The sequence below is a fragment of the Ostrinia nubilalis genome, chromosome 5 (assembly GCF_963855985.1).
Source record: "Ostrinia nubilalis chromosome 5, ilOstNubi1.1, whole genome shotgun sequence".
Lineage (NCBI taxonomy): Eukaryota > Metazoa > Arthropoda > Insecta > Lepidoptera > Crambidae > Ostrinia > Ostrinia nubilalis.
Window position 1 is genome coordinate 10931882 of NC_087092.1, and position 21066 is coordinate 10952947.

Below are 21066 nucleotides of genomic sequence, written 5' to 3' on the forward strand. Positions count from 1 at the left end.
TGAAAGCTACTTATCTATTAATCGGTGGAACGGAAAACGTGAATGTTTCGTTTGCTATTTTTGGATGAAGATATTTATTTATCCCCGCTCTACGCTAACTTTATACTTTGTGGTATCTAGGACGTGCGATTACGACGCAGTATTTGTTCCTCTAAATAATACAATGTAAGTCGGATCACTAATTAGGTGAATCGGATTAACTAGTCGAGGAAAAAGCGCACGAAAAATTTCTTGGCATACGTGCCAAAGTTGCATCCATTCGGATTACCTCCGTGTTGCAGCTGCGTCGTTTGGGCACCAAATTTTCCGCACTGGACATTGCAATATGTTAGTATTTGGGATATCGGCCCACTCCCATTTGCTTTACTGAATATTTTAAAGGAACATGCACTTGCACGTATAGCCTTTTAGTTAATGCCATTGAAATTTCTAAAGTAGGCAAAACGGTAAAAATGAATTTAATATTCGAACTGCCATTATATGAAATCTATGCCGTTGTTTAGTCGTTTACGCCTACGAACTTACAACGCCTTAGAGAAACGCTCCTGTGGGTGTACGCTATACGGTAATATATTAAAGCAATTCATCTTGGTCTTAGATTAATTTCAAGTTTCGATGTTAATGAACTTGGAGGTAATGACAAATAGTTCATTATCTTAATCCGAGACGTGGTATTAACTTAAGCCTCACGAAGTGCCGTTTAGTTTTAGTCAGAAGATCTTTGAAAACAATTAGTTAACTTTATAATCACTGACGAGACAACATTCATAAATATAATTAATGTTTGGTTAGTTGTTCTAAATTGTGTGCACCAAAGCTATTAAATTATTGTCTCGCCAAAGGATTTAAAGCTCTTGGACGTGATCAAAATAATACAAGTTAATGTACTCGTAGTAGGTATCTATGTGAAATTGGCGTTGTTTGAGGATTGATGATGTGCTTTAAAGTGATACCTACTGCGATTTTCGCTCCATAGCTTTTTATAAGCGTGAAAACGACCATTTTAACGTGATGATGCAGGGTTTCGTTACGACACTTGTTACAGCAAATTCGTATTTGCCCTCAATAACACGATGTATGTGATGCTGTACTACGAGTACATTATGATAATACCCAAATTATGCCCTATTCATAAAAACTAAACATTGCAACAAAATCGTTTTAAAAGCTTCCTCGTTGTGGATAAAAAAAAACAGATACTGGACTTTAAAGATTCTTATCACTGTTTTATTTAAAAAGTGTTAGGTAGTACACCAATTCAAAGATTTTGCATATTTTTGTTCTTACATAAGTTTTGCTTTGGAATTATTGGATATTAGTGTTAACTATGGAATTAAGACAGTACCTAAATTGCTTTCTTGATTTGCAGATGAAGCGGCGTGTGGTATACCGCGCGGCGGCGAGGTGAGCCGGCGGGCATGGACCACGCGGTGAAGGCGATGTCCGCGCGCGGCCCGCTGGCGCGGCTGGTGTCGCGGCGCCGCTTCGAGTCCGCGGAGCTGGAGGAGCTGTATGCGCGCTACGCCTGCAAGCTGCAGCGGACCTCCGTCGGCTCCGCGCTGGCGCTGTGGGCCGCGCTGGCCGCCGCGCTCGCCGCCGTCGAGGCCACCCGCGGCTGGCGGAGAGCTCCGCAGGTGATTACTTCTTCCTTGAGTGTTGTCAGTTAAGTTCCGCGGAGCTGGAGGAGTTATATGCGCGCTACGCCTGCAAGCTGCAGCTCAGGTGAATTGACGTTCTATTTTGAAGTTGTATCAACTAACCGTAGCTGGAGCAGTTAGGCTTGCAAGCTGCAACGGACCTACGGCAGATCGGCGCTGGCGGCCACCTGCGGCTGGCTTAGAACTCCGTAGGTGACTTGATGATCTATCGCGCTGTTGTATCTTAACTCAGCTGTATGCCAGCACGCCGAAGTGGGCCAGCCGAGGTTAAAAACTTAAAGTGTGGTGTGTACTACCAATCAACTAACTAATCTTCAAAGGGGAAATTCTGGTGCTCATATTCAATACATTTTTGTATCCATCCGCCAAAATTGCCCACTGCTAATTTCACTTACCATCTAGACAAATTAAGCCCTTTCAGCCTGCCAAAGGAACGATTAAATAACGGCAATGCTCTCTCGTGTCAGTTTTAAGCCAGGCTTTTGTCAGTTCTCGCTGTTGTCGAAATTGAGCCCACAAAAGGCTGGCGTGGACCGAATCAATACGTATGAGTGAGAGGGTTATCTGTTGTCATGGCTTATAAATTAAGAGGCGCACGCAAACTGGAGCGCATATCCTTTATGACCTGGGTTGGGCTCATTTAACTGGTTAATATGAATTTAGCGCAAATTGATCACTGATCAGTCTATATTAATTGCAGAATTCGATTAAAACCAGTTTTAGTCTAAATTGCGTCCTAAGTAGTTTCTAAGTGCAGGTCTACGTTGTAATAAGTTTACGAGCCAAGATCGTTGACTGTCTGTGTATATTCATATTGAGAGCACTCAATAAAGGCAAGTGGAACCGGATCGCAGTTACCATGTTACCAAAGGCCTATCTACTGGGCTTTGTATGTAAAATTGGAGACAGACTGTTTTGTAGTTATAGGGACGTAGCTGAGCTGCGTAGCGAAGCGAACTAATTTCTATGGCCAGCCAAACTGTCGATTAGTTTTTATACATATTTTATACGTGAAAATTTGTGCGGATGGTTGATGTTATTTCCTTTACGCAAAAGGTATCGAACAGATTTTTTTAGAAAAATGAGATGCAATACTTATGACACATAGGCAAAAGCATTAATTTGTAACATCGTTCCCAGGTCGGCGTACTAAGTGCGCACGCGGTGCTCTGCGGCGGCCTAGCCTGGTGGTGCGGGCGGGCGGGCGGCGTGGCGCCGGAGCGGCGGCTGCCCCGCGCCTGCTGGCTGGCACTTATCGGCGGGGGCGCGGCCCTGGCGGCGACCCTGCCTGCCTGGGGCCCCGGCGCCTCCGCCGAAGGCGCCGCGCACGTGGTCTGGGCCGTATTCGCGGCCTACGCCCTCCTACCAGTAGGCGCCCCAGTCGCCGCAGCTTTCGGCGTCGTCCTACCCACGATGCACACAATCGCCGCTGCGCTCGTCGCCCACCGCTTCCCGTACCATGTCTGGCAGCAGGTCAGTCAACTCCACACCTTATTTGTTTTAGAACACGTGCTACTATTACTTTGACTACGTTGACAGTGATTAACAACAGACCAAAACCAGTCTGAATTAATTACAAATATTAAATTAACAACTGTATCATATCAACAGCTGTCATAGGCGTTAATTGGATTAGGCAATGTGTCTTTTAAACGGTGTCGTCTACATTACCCAAAGGTCTTGTTTTGTTTATCACCACTCGGAACGGGCGGGAATGTTATAGTCGTCCTTGACTGTTTTATGGCCACTGGACTGGCCCGTCGTCGCAGGTTTATGAACAAAGGAAATGAAGTTTATTGTGTACAAATTGTGGGGTGTTTTCTTAATGGCGTTTAATGCAGCGTTTGACGTATCGAGTTGAATATCGGCGGAAGGTCGCAGCCTTGTCCCCGGGGTAGCGTCCGCCAGGGCTCGCGTGTGCCGATCACGTCATCGCCGACAAACAAACGTAACCTTGCCCATAAAACCTGCAGTTGAAGGTTTCGGTGCCTTTTAGCGGTTATACTGCCAGATATCTCTTTTTGCTCGTGAATATTCATGAGCGTTATAATAAACTTCTATCATAACGCAGAAACTTGTATGTTACTACAGTACTGAAATGGAATTCATAATGTAAAAGAACACAGCTTTTATATTACTACATTAGTATGGCTTATAAAATATGAAATCCGTAGTTCAGCTTTTAAATAACTTCTTGCTCTTCATGTGCCATAATAACAGCTAATAATAAACAACGCCAAAATCATAAAAAGGAGAGAATAAACTTTCACATGGCTTCTTTAACAATAAAAGATGACCTTGAGACGCGTCGTTTTGGGATACGCAGTATTTGAGATATTTTTAGGTTTAAGTACTTGTAAAATTACTTGAACTGTTAAAAACTTTATTTCCCTATTTCCCTATTCTGTGTGCTTATTTTAAGAGCATTCAGTAATCCTTACGTCACCTTACAAGTCTTATGTACAAACATTTGTACAAAGTCGTTCAATATTTGGTTAGTTTCTCTCATCCATTGAATTAATCAGTCACTAGTGTTTGTTGTCTTTATAAACATTTGCGCAGCAAAGTGCACTATCATTTGGCAGTTAAAATGGTTTTAATTGACATCGCACTAAACAATTAGAGCAATTAATTCTGCTGAGTGTTCAGTATGCGTTAAAGGTCCCTCCCTGCATGTATGGTTACCAGCCGAATGGATTTTATACGAACTTTTCACTTTCTCTGGTCTTTTAATAGGCTTTTGTCTTAGATGAGAAACTTTTAAAAACAGTGCTATTATTGTGAGTAATATGTTCCGTATACAAGAACAGGTTAGAATAATTTTATTATTCCATGATAATAAAGGAAGAAAATACGAAAAGAATAAAGAAAAGAGCTGTATTTAAGTTGATAAATAAACATAAAGGGGTCAGATTACCGCCGCGTTGAGGTATTATTAACGGCCACTGGAATAGCGTAAAAGTTACGTTAAAATCTTTTATTTGTTTTGGTGCACCTTCTGTAGTTAACGGGCAATAAGTTTTCGATATTAATCCTAGAGTAGGGTATGGGTATAGGGTTAAGTATATTATTTATGATTATTACACCAATATACCACTGTTTGAAAAATATTGTTTGGAACAGTAGGAATAATGATAAAATCTGCAGATACAAAGAATTGAGACAATTGAATCGGAATCGAAATATGCATTATAGAAACTGGGTTCTACTAACGTCACTGATCACATTAGAATTCCATGTAACTTATCTGTAACTATAAAACATATCTCAGTCGGACCACACGCCCGGTAAAAGTGTAGCTCATTTTGTGAATAAAAAATGGGTGTAATTAAATGAAGTGTTGGTTTATCTCTGGCCTGCATTGCATGACCACTACGCTCTATTTCCCAACGGTCTTTTAAGGGGATTGTACACCTGTCTACAACAAACGCGTGGAAAAAATCCGAAAGGGGTGGGACTAATCCCTAGTGAACATTTTATCGGTTAGTCATATAGTGAGGTGTGTTTTTCAGCAACTTTTATCCTTAGAGGTTTTACCCCTTACCTATTTGTATTTTTACCCGACTGCGCTAGAAGGAGGGTTATGTTTTTCGAGTGTATGTATTTTGGTACAAAGTATCAACGGCTTTCAGAATATATTCTAAAGAAGAAAGAAATATATTCTTTAAATACTCTTGAAATCTAATGTATTTTTTGTATGTTGCTTTTAGGTAAGCGTAGTTTATAGAAAAACAATGTCATATTTAAATTCAGCGATTCTTTCTAATAGGACGAAAGAGTCGTAGACGAAACACTGGTAAACTAATCTTGTAACTCTTGTAAGTGTTGTAAACGAAATAAATAAAAAACTTACATTTAAACAATATTCAAAACTTGTGCGTCACCAATTACATCATCATCATCTCGGCCATAGGACGTCCACTGCTGAACATGCCTCCCCCAATGCTTTCTATGTTGCCCGGTTGGTAGCGGCCTGCGTCCAGTCCAGCGCCTTCATCTTACCTTTATGATGTCGTCGCGTGCGTCCAAGTAGGTGTGCTCTCACCTTGAATGCCTTTGTTTTATTGTGTGTTCACGTTTAATATCATTCGGGCTGCCCATTCATTAGGAGCATCTGGATAGTATGAAGCGAATCCCTCGGGCGAGATCAACTACGCTAATATTATCCTCAATACATAATGCGCCTTGGATTCCTTTCAGCTCGCCACGTTAATTTATGCTACAGGTACAACGATCTTTGACTATTACTGTGAGTTATGACTATTAATGTTTAATAGTATAAGTTGGTAAGATTTGAAGCTTTCTAAACTAATATTATAAAGAGGAATAATTAGATTGTTTGAAACTACTGGAAAATTCTTGCAAAATTCTTTCACCTTTCAATTGGTGAACATAGGCTATAGAATATTTATAAAAGATGAGTTCGCCGGTTCTGCTATACATAATATTCTTGGTTATAATATATTATAGGAGCTCAGGTGTCCATGGGAAGGTGTAGGCGACGGTGATTGATCGCAACATGTAGGCATAACAAAAACAAACTTATAAATAGCACGTACGTTAGAATGATTGGTTCAAACGCGTGCATTAAAATCTATTTATTTTGCAGTTAAGATTCAATATTTTCATCGCAGACATTTATTTGCTCATAAATCGTGTGTCTTAAGTTAACTTGTCTGCAATTAATCCATCATTACCCACGGAGTAATGTATCGCATGTATGTATACTAGCTGTGCCCGCGATTTCGTGCGCGTGAAAATAGTTTCAATAATATTTCCCGTTTTTTCAGCATAATCATTTTTCTTTACTGCTCCGTCCGATGTGTGATTATGTTTTATAGCCTTCCTCGATAAATAAATGGGCTATGCGAAGCGCGGGTAGGGCCCAAAAGATAAGAAGACATGTAAAGTGCCCCTTGTGGACTACCTTTTTTATTAACTTTGTCAAAATTGAACATTATATTACCTACCTATTTCTGATTTTGAGATTATCGCGTTCAAGTAAATAAACAAACAAACAAACTCTTCAGCTTTATAACATTAGTATAGATTCACATAAAACGAGTGGCTCGCATGGTCGGCATAGTTACGTAAAGTTGAGTAATGGCCGCCGTAAGTAGTTTCCAATTCGTTTGTGATTTATCGACGCGCGATCGTTCCGAAACGAATGCTCGGCTGACCTTTGTTTCGACCGGATTTAAATCGGCTCTCGCATTTATTTTCAGACGCACTCGGCAGTTGTACGAAAGGGTTGTTGTGGATATGCGGTCTCAGATAAGTAATTTTAAATTAAAAGCTACGATCATTAACGTAGGGGAGACCTAGGAGAGTTGTGACAATTTTTACTTTAGGGGCCATATCTCGGTCAAAAAACATTCCACAGCTATGAATCATACAAATTAATGAAGCGCCGTTCCTTCTGTTTTCAAAACAATCACCAAAGTTAACTAAAGTATTAGGGTTTCTAAGAAAATCATCAAAATCTTAGACCACTCCCTCTGTCACAACTAGGGCATGCATTATTCGTTCGATATTGGTATTCGAATATTTCGAATACTAAAATTTATAGTATTCGAATACTTCGAATAAAACGATTTTTTCGAATACTGCTATTTTCAATATAATGTAAATTAAAAAAAACACTTTTTTGTCTATAATCATTTTAATAAGGATCAATTTGCTTAATACAATCATCTAACTTCAATAACTAGGTACTTGAAAAAGAAAAAAAAACCGCTGCTATCGAAGGTATTCGAAAAAATACTGTTTAAACGAATGAAGCCCCACATCGGTGATCTGATACCTGAACACCAATTTGGTTTCCGGGAAAGACACTCCACAACTGAACAGGTCCACAGAACCATAAACATCATCTCAGAAGCACTAGAAAAGAAACGATACTGCTCAGCTGCGTTCTTGGACATAAGTCAAGCCTTCGACAAGGTCTGGCATAAAGGGCTCTTGTACAAACTGAAACAGAACCTCCCATGTCCGTTCTACGACATACTTAGGTCGTATTTGAAAGACAGATGCTTTGAAGTGAGATCTGGAGACTCTTGTTCTGCCCTATGCAACATAACGTCCGGTATACCCCAGGGTAGTGTCTTGGGGCCCGTGCTATACCTATTGTTTACCGCAGACCTGCCAACAACTGCAAATACATTCACAGGAATTTTTGCTGACGACAATGTAAAAATGGCAACACACGACGATCCAGTCACGGCCTCACTCTATCTCCAAGAAAGCCTGACGGAAATGGAGAAATGGTACCATTCATGGCGGATTAAAGCGAACGAAGAAAAATCTGTGCATGTTCATGTAACCTTCACTCTCAGAAGAAACTCCTGCTCACCGGTTAAACTTAATGGTATCCAAATACCTCAGGCTGAGCCGCTGAGGACGTTAGGTATCTGGGCTTGCACTTGGACCGCAGTCTAACCTGGAGAAAGCATATATGGACAAAGAATAAACACCTAGATGCCAAACTAAGAAACATGATGTGGCTGCGGAGTCCAGTCACAGCTGAACACCAGTAGCAAAATGATGGTCTACAAAACTATCCTCAAACCTATCTGGACCTACGGGATACAGATGTAGGGAACAGCTGCCAACTCCAATCTCGACATAATCGAGCGCTTCCAGATAAAAGCCATACGTTTGATTTACCAAATCCCGTGGTATATCAGCAACAGGGTCATCTATCAGGACTTGCCATTGCCCCCATAGTCAGAGAGGAAATAAAGAGTCACACACTCCGCTACAAGGATAAACTTTCAAATCATAAAAACTCATCAGTCCAACAACTCATGACCATTGAAGGCTTCCTATTCAGCAGACTGCAAAGAGTGTCAGGAGTCTCCTTAGTAGATTCCAGGATAGTTGAGAGACCATGACCACTGAGGGCAACTGAGTCACTGGACTCCTGCTGATTTACTACAAACAAAAAATCTCATTACAACAGGAGATAACTACACCATAACACTAGTACCATCGGAAACCATGCCTGGCACTTTAACCTTTTTCGCGAATATTGGTTGGCACTTGAATGGATATCTGCGATTGCGCGCACTTGTCCATTCATCTAACCTTACCGCTAACTACTGCCTGCAGTTTTAACAGTTTTAAGTTTTATTAAGTAGTTTGCGGTCAGATATTTTTACAAGTTTTTAATAGGAAAGGCGTATTCGTATTGTTCGAAAAGACCGAATAATTCTAAAGATGCTATTCGAATAATAAATGTGGCGAATATCCGAATAATATGGATATCCGGATATCCGAATTGCATGCCCTAGTCACAACTCTCCTAGCACCGAGGTAAGTTGTGACAGGTACCGAGGTGAGTTGTGACAGCATTGTTTTTCATCTATTAGATATAAAAATACTATTATACTCAATCAAATATGTTTTTTTAGCAAAAAAGTACTTTAATCATCCCTTAGTACTAATAAAAACAAATAGTTAGTATCTGTGTTATAGGATGTCGTTACACAGATTGAGTCACATTTCTCCAGCTTTCATTTTTCTCCCACGACACTGGATTTTTTTTTTTATATGTTTAACTAATAATAGTCACTTAATATAATTATTTATTCCTCTTCTGTAAAAATAAAATAGTCGCGGTGGTATAATCCATAGACGGAGCTTTGCCTTCTGGGTTTACTTGATAAGCCTCTTTCTTCTTAATATATCTTGACAAGTTTAGATTGTAAGAGGTCGCAGCATATTATCTTAAACTTTCACCCTTTAACCTAATCACTTCATAAGCCACGTCCTAGGTTTCGGCTCTAGTAAGCAGTTCCTCTATATGGCTTTCATGTATAGTTATTAGGCATTCTGAATCAAAACAGTAACAGCATGCAATTATACAAATTATGAACCTACTAAAAACATCTAAAAACATCGTGGAAATGGCCCATCAGAAAAATTAAGTAAGCTAGGAGAGTTGTGACAGCCTGTCACAACTCTCCTAGGTGTTTAAAATGACGACTTGGTTCGAATAATATTTTTTATTTTCTAAACACGATGCGCACACAAAAGATCAGTGCTACATTTCGAGACCTGAATAACCATGCAACTTGAGAAAAAATAACAGAACAGTGCACATATACTAAAACATGATATAAATTGAAATAAAATTTTGAAGAAAAACTTACTTTTCGCATTTTTTTGTACACTGACGTCATATTTACGTAACCGTGTCTCTTGCGCCGCCCGCAGGTACTTAGTCAAGAAGAGCGTCTTAAAAACGGCAAACAAGCGTTTTTACCAGCTTCCTAACTATATTAAGTAAGGAGAAATCGTCCTTGTCACAACTCACCTCTGTCACAACTCTCCTAGGTCTCCCCTATAAATTGCTATTTACTTAAACTTAAAGTAATTTTATAAAGCTGAAGGGATTTTTTTAGTTGAAAGCGCTATCTTAGGAATTATTGGTTCCTACTTATTTGAAAAAATATTTTTGTGTTGAATAGTCCATAGCTTGATGGAAGGTTATATCACGCTACGTCTAATAACAATAGTACCTACATAGCTTGATATTCCAACTTGCAAAAATGGGAAAATTAATCCAACCATTTTCACGCGTACGACGAAATCGCGGGCACCGGGGCACAGCTAGTCATTATAATACGTAATATTCATTTATTTATTCACAATCAATCAAATTTTCACACAGTAATGGTATTCGTAAAATTGACTGAAAGAACAAAACGACTAAATTACATTGTTTTACCGCTATTCGAAATTATACTGATCGGTTACGGTTATATTGGGTAGATTCAATAACGGTTACTAACATTATAATGTTTACAGTTTCGGAAATTGGTATGACTACGCATATCGATTCAAACGCTTGGTCTTTCGAATGATTCAGATAAATTACCTACTTTTCGGCCAAAAATAATTAGTGCTGTCCGTCACGTCGCAAGATGTTTTGTGCTTCATTGAATTGATTCCATTCGTATACCTAATCCATTTTATGAAGAAAAAATACTCCTGAACGTTTTTGCCTTTAACTATGAAACCGTGTTATAATGTGCCTTTTCACTATGACATTGTCATAAAAAGGTACTGACTGACACATCCTCATGTAGAAACAGCTTTTTTAAATGCACCTATGTCTACTGTAATTCAATTCGCGTCACTAACTTAGTGATCAAGTTATTTGTACACACATATCAACTTTGCAGTGCAATACATAATTTTTTAACCACGTCGGGGAGTTACTTTGTACTTTTAGTGCCGTTGGTGTACAGTTTCTACCTGCGTCGACGTCGTTGCATGAACATAATAGGTATGTTTCCAATTTGAGTCATCGGCTTTATTATAATGTCGTATGAATACATTTCGCTTATTAAACATCCGCGTTGGCCTTTAATTCACGCTCCACTGGGTCAACGTAGGTCACAATAATGGCGCCACACTCGATAATGTATTCGCAATGTTCACATTATGGGGGAGAACCAAAGGGACGTTGAAAGTTATTTATAAACCCTTTTGTGACTATTGCAAATGTATGGAAGCGTTGCGCTTTTGCAATTCAGTTGGATGGACGAATGTCGAAATACGGAGCTTTTCATTTCTGAAAAATACGAAGGAAATATGCTGCTGAAAGCTTGCGTAACTCAAAAAAAGTTATTCATCTGAAATTCCATTTTGTTTGCGCAAAAATTTATATTGCTTTTAAAGTAATGCAGTTAACGACTAAAGCATGTTCGAGTTGCAACTTCAGAAATCTGCAGCATTTGCATATTTATAAGGGATAAGTTTCCTCTTCCACCACCAAGTTGCAGACGCAGGTAGATCTGTCTCGACGTGTACCGCGGCTATTAACATAATAAATTACGATTTTATAACGTTGGAACAAAGACTTTCAAGTAGGGGAGACCGAGGAGATCAGGAGAGTTGTATTGTAACCAGAGTGAGTTGGAACAAAGCCGATTTCTCTGCACCTATGATAGTTAGCGAGCTGATAAGGAGAGTCGAAGTAGCAAAAAATTCGCGATGTTGTTAGCTCGATAAACTGTCATAGGTTCAGGGAAATGGCCTTTGTAACTTCTCACCTCGGTTACAACTCTCCTTGGTCGTTTATTCTCCTCTAGTATGTCATGTTTATCTTGTTCTGATTTGTGTTGATGAAAACGTTCCTTCTCCGAATAGATGTCATAACGGCCGAATAGACTGCAATTGTGTTCAGCCTTGCTATTTAAACAAATACCAATAGAATGTTATTGTAGCTTTTGCTCCAAGATTTACTAAACTCGCTGTAAGTTTACTCGACGGCTGAGGGACGTCAAAACAATAGACGTTTTGATATTTGTGATGAAAAGCCAACCATCCATCAGTTTTCCATCGTGCGCGCTGTGACAGGACCGGACATTTTGGCGTAAATATTTCCTAAATCCGTTGTTTGATTTCTCTTTCTCGTTAGATTATTATAAAAACGAACGTTCAAATAACCTTGTGATCAATGGCCAATGGGCCGCTGTGCAGTGTCAGGTTATGAATGACAGATGAAAATTCGGGAGTAACCGTCAGATGAAATTCGTGCGTTTACGCGCGCTTGTGATTTTGTTGTAAGATAAAAAAAAAGTGAATGTTTAGTGTTTTACTTATAAAGTTACCTAGATCTATCGCCTTGTGCCGATTTTCCCTTGTTATTAGAACATAAACATTGCGGACTTTTGGGCAATCAAAGCTGAGAGTTTAATTTAATTACGGGACAGAGTATCTCAATCTGAATGGAGTTGAAGGAGTTTTGAACAATTCCGAATTTGTAGAGTCGTGGCTTTTCTGAGAATTATGTATTTTATAATTAATTTTGTTAGAACTGCTTTTCACACATGTCTTAATAGCAGGCCTGCCTGTACCTACGTAAAGTTTATTATGGAACACTATGAAATCGTGGTGGTATTTATAAGAAAACATATCAAAAAATCAGGAAGTATGTTAAGTCTCTTACGCCTAACTACATATAACACATACGACACATACAAGTCTTGCGGTAGTCGAGGTAGACGTTTCACTTTTCATAATTAGTACAACCTGCTGCAGGTGCTACTGGCTCTTATTGGTGTTGTTTACAACAATTACAACTACATATTTATTGTATGATTAGCTCACTTTAATTATTTAATAGTAAGAAGAATCTCAATGATTAAGTAGACAGCGAAACGAAAGTAAAACATTGAAAGTGTGACCCTGCGACCGCTTATATTACAATCTCGTTTGAAACAACGATAAGGAAGAACCGGCGTATTCATAGTCAATGACATGATGAGACAGTTGACGCCCTCTTATCACGCCCCAAAACCACACACATTCTATAGTGCTGTATTGTTTTTTCCTTGGAAGCTTCTCGAACATGTTTGCCGAGTGAATGAACAATGGGGACAAGTTGTCCATTTTTTCCGGATTATTTATTAGATTTGTAGCTCCAAGAAAACTTTTGCATAGGCTCTTAAACTTTGTAGAGAAAAATTGTCTAGATTTGCGTGAAAAATTGTCTTATTATCCGGCACAGTTACAAAAGAAAGCAGAACTTTAGAAAGGTATGTAAATCTTGGGAGCGTGAGTTTAGTATAATTTGTCGATGAGTCAAAACGCGGGGGCGACCACGTTTCAACGCGGGTGGTGGACAACTCGAATTTGATTTGCATAACTCTGGATAATGCACGCCTCACTGCCTACCGCATAAACACTATAAATAAATTAAACGCCGCTCAGACTGTGACTCAATAAGAGTAATTAACCGCTAGCTGGATGAGCGCAGATCACTATCCATCCAAGGCGCGTGCGTGACACAGCACACGAGCGATTCCTTTTTGCTTTTATGTTAGTCGTGCGATCTGAGTGTGAGAAACTTAGTCACTGGACAATGTTTCTGTTTACTCATAATGATTAAGGATGGATCCCTGCAGCAAAAGAGATAAATAAGAATTCCTTTTAATTGAACGATTTTTTTTATTGAGGTGCTTGCACCTGCTTTGATCCATGTGTACTAGTTTGTATTCAAAGACAAAATTGCATGAGAATTGTTAATATCCGATGCTTGAAATTCTTGTAGCATTTTATCAGAAACCCCCAGTAATGTTAAATAGGTATTTCCCATTCAAGTTGTTGTTGTTGTTGTTTCAGCCAAATGACGTCCACTGCTGGACAAAGGCCTCCCCCAAGGTTTTCCACAATGAACGGTCCTGCGCTGCCCGCATCCAGGCTCTTCCCGCGACCTTTACCAGATCGTCGGTCCACCTAGTAGGAGGCCTGCCCACGCTACGTCTTCATTCAAGTAACATCAAGTTACATGGCGGTTCCATGATTTCTAAAAGAATCGTCTCCCAGCTCAATCTTTTAGATTACACGTATAATAAGTTCATTAAACCAAGTGCGCAGTCGGTCGTTTTCAGTTAAATCGTTAAAATTGGAGTCGAGAGCTCGAGTGGGTCGCGTTCATCCGAAGCCTTTTTTGTTCCGAGTCGGTCGCGAGAATTAGAGTTGTTTGATATGAATGAGAACGGATAAATTGGGGATTTTAACGGTTAAGTAGGTAGAACGGTTGTGGAAACATTTTTCTTTGGTTTAATTAGAGTTTTATCAATTACAAAAAAAGCGAAAAAGAGAATACAATTTATTGAATACATTTAATAAGATTTTTTTAAAGGATTAAGTAAGCTTATTTTAATTATGTTATTCACTCACTAGGGACGTGTCTGTAATCTATCAATTTATCAACCAGCAAAACATATTTTCATTTCTTATATTTACTCAGAGATTTTATTCTGTGTAATATTCGATCGTAACGTTCCTATTCCGATTAAGTACTCCTGTCGGCAAATTAGACTACATTTTTGTTCCAAAATAACACCTATTACGACCACACAAGACACAAGTGTTTAGCTAGATGTACCGACGTCTGTTAGGAAATTGAAATCCCCGGTGTGTATTACAAAAATGAGGAGTGGTGGCGCCGACTCAAAGGGCGAGTTTCCGTATTTTAATTGAGTTTCCAGCATGAGGGTGTGGACAACCCACCATTCGGAAAGTACGAGTAATTACGGCAGTTTGCTGGACATACGTTTATGTAAAACTTACGGGGTTAAGCTTTTATGAATATGACTAGCGGCCGCCCGCGACTTCGTACGCGTGGATCCCATTTTACCCCCTTCATCTATCTTACTGAATAATATGATTATGAATTTAATTATTTACGTGAGATGTTAAAGGTTAACCTAATGAATAACCTATCTCTCATAAGAGAAAGTCAATCGGTATACTTAGGTATGTTTACTTTGATTATTCGACGCAACTTTGTGCATAAAAATTCAGCTTTTTACATGTGTATTTGGACTACTCTTACATGTGCTTAATCCTAAGGTTCTCTGGGAGATTGCTCTATATCGTTAAGAAATTTTGTACTTAAATGAAAAAAAAAGTAATACTATGTTACCCAACTAAGTATACTTATCTAAACAGTATCAGTTAAAGGGAATTGGTTGTTTCATTTGACAGGTAATTTTCGCAGCATTGATGGATGGCGCTATTTGCCGAACATTTCGTTTGTGTCAATATTGTTTGTGGGTGTTCACCTCACCGCGAGCATTTGATTGTAATTATTATTAATGAGCGTGCCATTAAATTGACTGATTTTGACGTTGGACTGATCGTTATAAATTCGCCGGTAGGCATAAAAGTGTGAATCTTGTGTACATTCTGCAACTTTTATTAGGATAGTTAATTGTCAAAGATTCAATGCCGACTTATTTTTAGAAATCCTAAATAGCAGTGCTTTAATTCGCATAAATTTAGATTACTTACATTAACAAAAACATACATTACGTATCTAAATGTAGTGTTTTATAGACACAAAACAAATTGTATGATTAGAAGACCTATATTCATATAAAATGAGATGGCATCTTTAAACGTCTTCTTAATAATTTTGTTAACGTAAAAATCCTGTAACATTCCATTATTAGTTTATTCCACAACGAATTCTCGAATCAGAAAAAAGTCACTTTGGCCGCGGACTTGTTTAAATTCAGGTCTTTATTTCAATTTTGTGCCCATTGAATAGTAATTGCTTTGTTTCAACATTCGGGAACAATTTTATTTGTTATACGCACGTGAATTGCAAGCGTTCTGAAAATTACAGTGGACAGTAACGTTCTCGTGAATCAATAGTATTGGGTAGTATCTTTTTTGACCACTTAAAATTAAAATGAGTATCAATAATACTGTAAAATTAAAAACGACTTCATAAACAGTGAAATATTAAAGATTATAGAATATTTATTTTTACTGAAAATAAAGAGTCGCCAAAAAATGTGTAAGACTTGACCAAAACCGGTGCTTTTACCCTACAACATCCAACAATTGTGAGCCTACCAGTGGGTACACTTTTCGTCCTAATTCCTCTAAGACAGGGCACTAATTAATTGTCCCGGGCCGGCAACTCATTAGCCAGGTTATTTTGTGGTATGCCCTATTAATTTTGGGCAGCCGCCATTATTCGTACTTAGGTCCTGCAGAAACTCTTGAACTGTGCTACATACAGTATTAAGTACGGTTTATTGATCACTACTTTTTCTGCTAGATCTTTATTTAACAGTTTGTTATATAATTTTTGTCTAAAGTTACCATAAATCACCATTTCATCTAATTGCAGTTCTCTACCGGACGTAAGGATCGCTTAAGAGCATGACCTATTTTAATCATAATAAATCACATTTTATAATCATAAATTGTACAAAATAATATTTTATCACTGTGAGAAATGCTTATTTGATGGTTAATTTATTCGGTCTTGATTGCGTACATTTTACTTCTTAAACTGCTCGACACAGAATAATCGAATACATCAATGTTGTTAAAATTTATTGGCAACTAGCGGCCGCCCGCGACTTCGTACGCTTGGATCCCGTTTTACCCCCTTCATCTTTCTTACGCGGTTAAGATTTTTTCATACAAATGTTTTTTCCCGCTAACTCCCGTTCCCGTGGGAATTTTGCAATATCCTGTTGTAACTAAGCTTTAAGTTTACTAAGGTACCTTTATGGCAAATTTCAAGCGTCTAACGTAAGCGGTTTAGATTTTTCATATAAAAGGATTTTCCCGCAATTCCTGTTCCCGTGGGAATTCCTAAGTATACTACAACCTGCCCAGGAGTATGAAGAATAATTGTACCAAGTTTCGTTAAAATCCGTCGAGTAGTTTTTGTTTCTATAAGGAACATACAGACGGACAGACAGACAGACAGACAAAAATTTTACTGATTGCATTTTTGGCATCAGTATCGATCACTAATCACCCCCTGATAGTTATTTTGAAAATATATTTCATGTACAGAATTGACCTCTCTACAGATTTATTATAAGTATAGATAAAATTATTCATTTAGTATCTGGAGAGATGACTTTATAGCTGTTATGTCAGCAATATAAATTTTATTCTTTTCGGTTTACAAGCAAGGAACGTGTCGTCTTTGAGAGGTCAGCTGAGGCGGCTGTGCACATAATACTCGTATGAGTACGTCGAGCTCAATTTATTGCGGCCTATTTACTTACTCATTATATTATTTTCTTTTTATAATAAGGTTATTCAATTTATTAGCATTCATGTTTTGTTTAGCCTAGATCTCATTCGCACTATTGTTGTTTATTATGTAACGTTCTATTTACCCAATTTTATGTAGGTATGTACCTAAGTAATTAAATTAACTAGAAACCTTACGTCAAACTAATAGGCGTTTTTTTTTGCTTCCTTTGACATCCAGATAAAACTTTTTTTTTATCCACAACGAGGAAGCTCTTGGCCTGTATCTCACCTGATGATAAGTGACGATCAGGTCGAACTAGCTCTAGGAAATTAATTTTCATAATTCAATTGTCACAATTTAACCCGGAGAGAATTCAGATAACGTCATGACGTGATTTATGATGGGGCGAGCTTTCCCAGACACCTTTTCACTCTATGAAGTCAAACAATAACTAGATCATGGACCCAGATAGATAGATTCTTCTTTTGTTCCGCTTAGTATAGTACAGTTTTTACCTAAACAATAAGTCATAGATCAATCAATTTAGAACCTACCTTTGAACACAATCCAGTTCAATATCCATTGAGGAAATTCGTCGTGTTCCATTCGCTCTACATTTGAAATTTTGAAGTCAAAAAAGGAACGCAGATTTTCTTTTTTTTCTGCTGGAATTTAGAGAGCGCCAACTCCAATTATTAAGAGCGTTTACGTCTAGCGTGGCATGTCAAGTTTAGGTAATTTCGATGCTATTTTTATTCACACTAAAATAATTGTGACTGTGTGCGTGTTCTCACGCTCTATAGTCAAACCAAAATACTTTGATCCACCATCGTAAAAGTGGGCCAGGCTGTCAAGTGACAGCTCAAGGAAACTATAAAATCTTCAAATCTTCCAACACCGACTTCATAATTATAAATCATGGTATACATTAGTCCTAATAAATATTAAATACGTAAATTCTTTATCAAATAGTAAATTATCAAAGGTTTTTTACTATTTTGAGAATATTTTGTACAGCCTATGTTCAGCAGAAAAAAAATTGAATTTTAATGGTGAGAGATTTTTTCAAATCGGTTCTATTCAAAACAAACTTTTCCTGTTAACTATTCTTTTTTTATCCGGAAAATGCATAACATTTCATACCCACCAGCTGCGGGGGCAGCTAGTGGGTTATGTGGGGTTCTTCCTACCAGAAGGTGGGTAGCCCCTACACCCACTAGAAACCTGACTATTTCTGCCATGATCCATATGAGTGATATGATGGAACGCGGGACATGGCCATTGGCTGTTGCCTGTAGCATTCGTCCTTAGCCGCCACCAGACACCTCCATGTCTAGCGACCGAGGCCTGTTAGGAAGGGGCAGTTGGAGACCATAAGCTGTCCTCTTGCGCCCAGGGTGTCGGCGGCGGATAACCGGAGTGTCGGCTGAGGCCTCTCGCTCCCCCTTTCCACTGCTTCTTTCTGTGAAAGAACACTTTCACAGAAAGTAAGCACACTATACCATCAGATTATTTGTCTCATAAGAATATATTTTATACTAATGTAGATATTGTTTCCGAAAGCGAGCGGGTTCATTCCGTACCTGTACGCTTCATGCGTTCTCTAGCAAAAGCTAAAAATCAGTGTTCTGCCCTTTTGAGGGTAGTGTTTATACTGAGCTCTTTGCTTTTTGCATCGCTGCGGCACACATCACTCTGACGCAGGGAACTATTTGAAACGCTAGTCATCTTTATCTTCTGTTGTTTTGTCACTTTTGTTATGTTGCAACTGTTGAAATTATTACTAACTTGTGTAACAAAATACCAGTGGTGTCACCTAGTGTGTTTCTTGACTAACTAACTTGATTTCGATATTGAATTGAATTTCAATAGCAACTATACATAATGTGTGTGTTAAAAGCATAAAAAAGTGTGTGTTACAACAAATAAACAATTTATCTATCTATCTCACGCCTCTTCCCGATTGGTAGGGAGAGGTCATTTCCAACCGCCGCTCGTTCGCTTAGGCTGGGCACTGTTGGAGCGTGTCAGTCTGCTGCGGTGACTCACGTGCCAAGACTGCAGTGTTAACTGACAACCATATACAGGCTCTCGGCCTATACGGTGGAGGAATGGCCCGAAGCACCCATGGCCCGGTAGAACCTGGGTCGCCCTGTGTGTGAGGCGATCATGCCGTTGCACCCACTCCTCTAATACAGGCAGAACTGCCTCTATGGTGCGACGTAAAATTTGGCTGACGGCCAGGCGTACCCTTCAGCACTCTAGGGCCTAGATCCTCAAGCCTGTACCTTTTGGTTTCCACCTCTCGTGGTGCACGTACACGTACATTTCCCCTTGGGACTTCTGGTCACCTCGCAACTGGCGTCTATTCTCGGTTGTCGACACTAGCTTTGTCGCCACTGAGGATAAATGGCATAAATAATATCGATTGTCACCAGTGGCGACACATACTTTACCAGTTGTAGCTACAGGCTTTCTCACAACTTATGACAAATTAGAAAAATACATCCCAATTATGCCTAGTGGGGACGTACACAAATATTGACGCAAATGTCATCGTGCATGACATACGTAAAGTAAAAGTCAAGTAAGACCAGATGAATACAAATATTATTAATTTTATTTTGAACTAGCGGCCGCCCGCGACTTCGTACGCGTGGACCTCGTTTACTCCTTAGTTCGTAAAATCTGTTGTTTGATATCATGTTGATAGATGGCGTTTCACGGCTTCCCCCGCATGAATATTTACGAACGTCAAAAACAGTAGTTTGTCCAGCGCTGTAGATTTTAACCAATGACGATAGATTGCGCTTTTTAGACACGTCTTATTTATTTATTGAAATTTATTTGTCACATATCGTCATAAATTATAGCCTATAATATGTTAATCTGGGTTATAAACAATAATACTGTAAAGTTTCAACAAAATCCGTTCAGTAGTTTTTGAGTGAAAGAGTAACAAACATCCAGACATCCAAACTTTCGCATTTATAATATTAGTTATAGTTATAATATTAGTAGGATAGGAAGTAGGATTGTTATACGTCGCCACTAATGACAATAATTTTTTTCCCATTTATCCTCAGTAGGGACATAGTCAGTGTCCACAACCGGGAATAGACGGACTGCGGATACTATGCGGTATCCACGAATTACCTCAGCCTGTGCCTCAGTGTTATCATGCGTTGCGCTTTTTTCAACAGTAGGATGCTCCACGACTACACAGCACTGTGCCATACTCGAGCCCCATATAGGACCAACGCGCGTCGCAAAAGTAAAGTCAGCGACTCAGTGCGGCCGGGCCTCCGAAATTAGGCATCAACCGGCTTAGTGCGCCGGCGGTAGCCAAAAGCTTAGGGGTGAAACGATTCAAGTGGCCGTCAAATGACCACTGTCCAACTAACTACAATCCGAGGTACCTACTGCAAAGATTTTCCGACTGTAATATGTTGTGTATGTTCCCCCTACAACTAGGTGGGACCCTGCTGGCAGAGCATTCCTATTAACTATTCTGTAACCACTTATTTATGGCAAATATGGCAAATGGTTCCAAATTTTCGTCATTCGTTTTCGTTTCATCGCTAAAAATAACTTAATTTTATTTTTCATTACGTCTGAAATAGAATTTGTAGTAAAAATAGACTGTAATGAAAAAATAACAAAAAATATTTTAATTACCACGTGATCGCAAAATCTACCACCAAGATTTTGCGGATACACTAAAAATCCAGCTACCTGTCAAAGATCAACGTACGCGTGACACATGTCAGCAGAGCACCGAGCGACGTGACCTCACTCTGGAACGCCTCGAGGCGGACTGAATTTTTTTTTTTTTTTTTTTTTGAAGGGACGCGCGCTGGTAGCTTGAGGAGCTTT

At 39.0% G+C, this 21066-nt stretch overlaps 1 protein-coding gene across 1 annotated transcript in view; it reads left to right on the forward strand.

Moving 5' to 3' along the window:
- The first annotated feature begins 2966 nt into the window (after positions 1–2966).
- LOC135072139 (Ca(2+)/calmodulin-responsive adenylate cyclase-like) overlaps positions 2967–21066 on the forward strand; it is a 101167-nt gene continuing 83067 nt past the window's right edge. Inside the window, exon 1 of the mRNA XM_063966091.1 lies at positions 2967–3131. Coding sequence (XP_063822161.1) covers positions 3072–3131 — 60 coding nt within the window. The 5' untranslated portion in view covers positions 2967–3071. The remainder of the gene's footprint in view (positions 3132–21066) is intronic.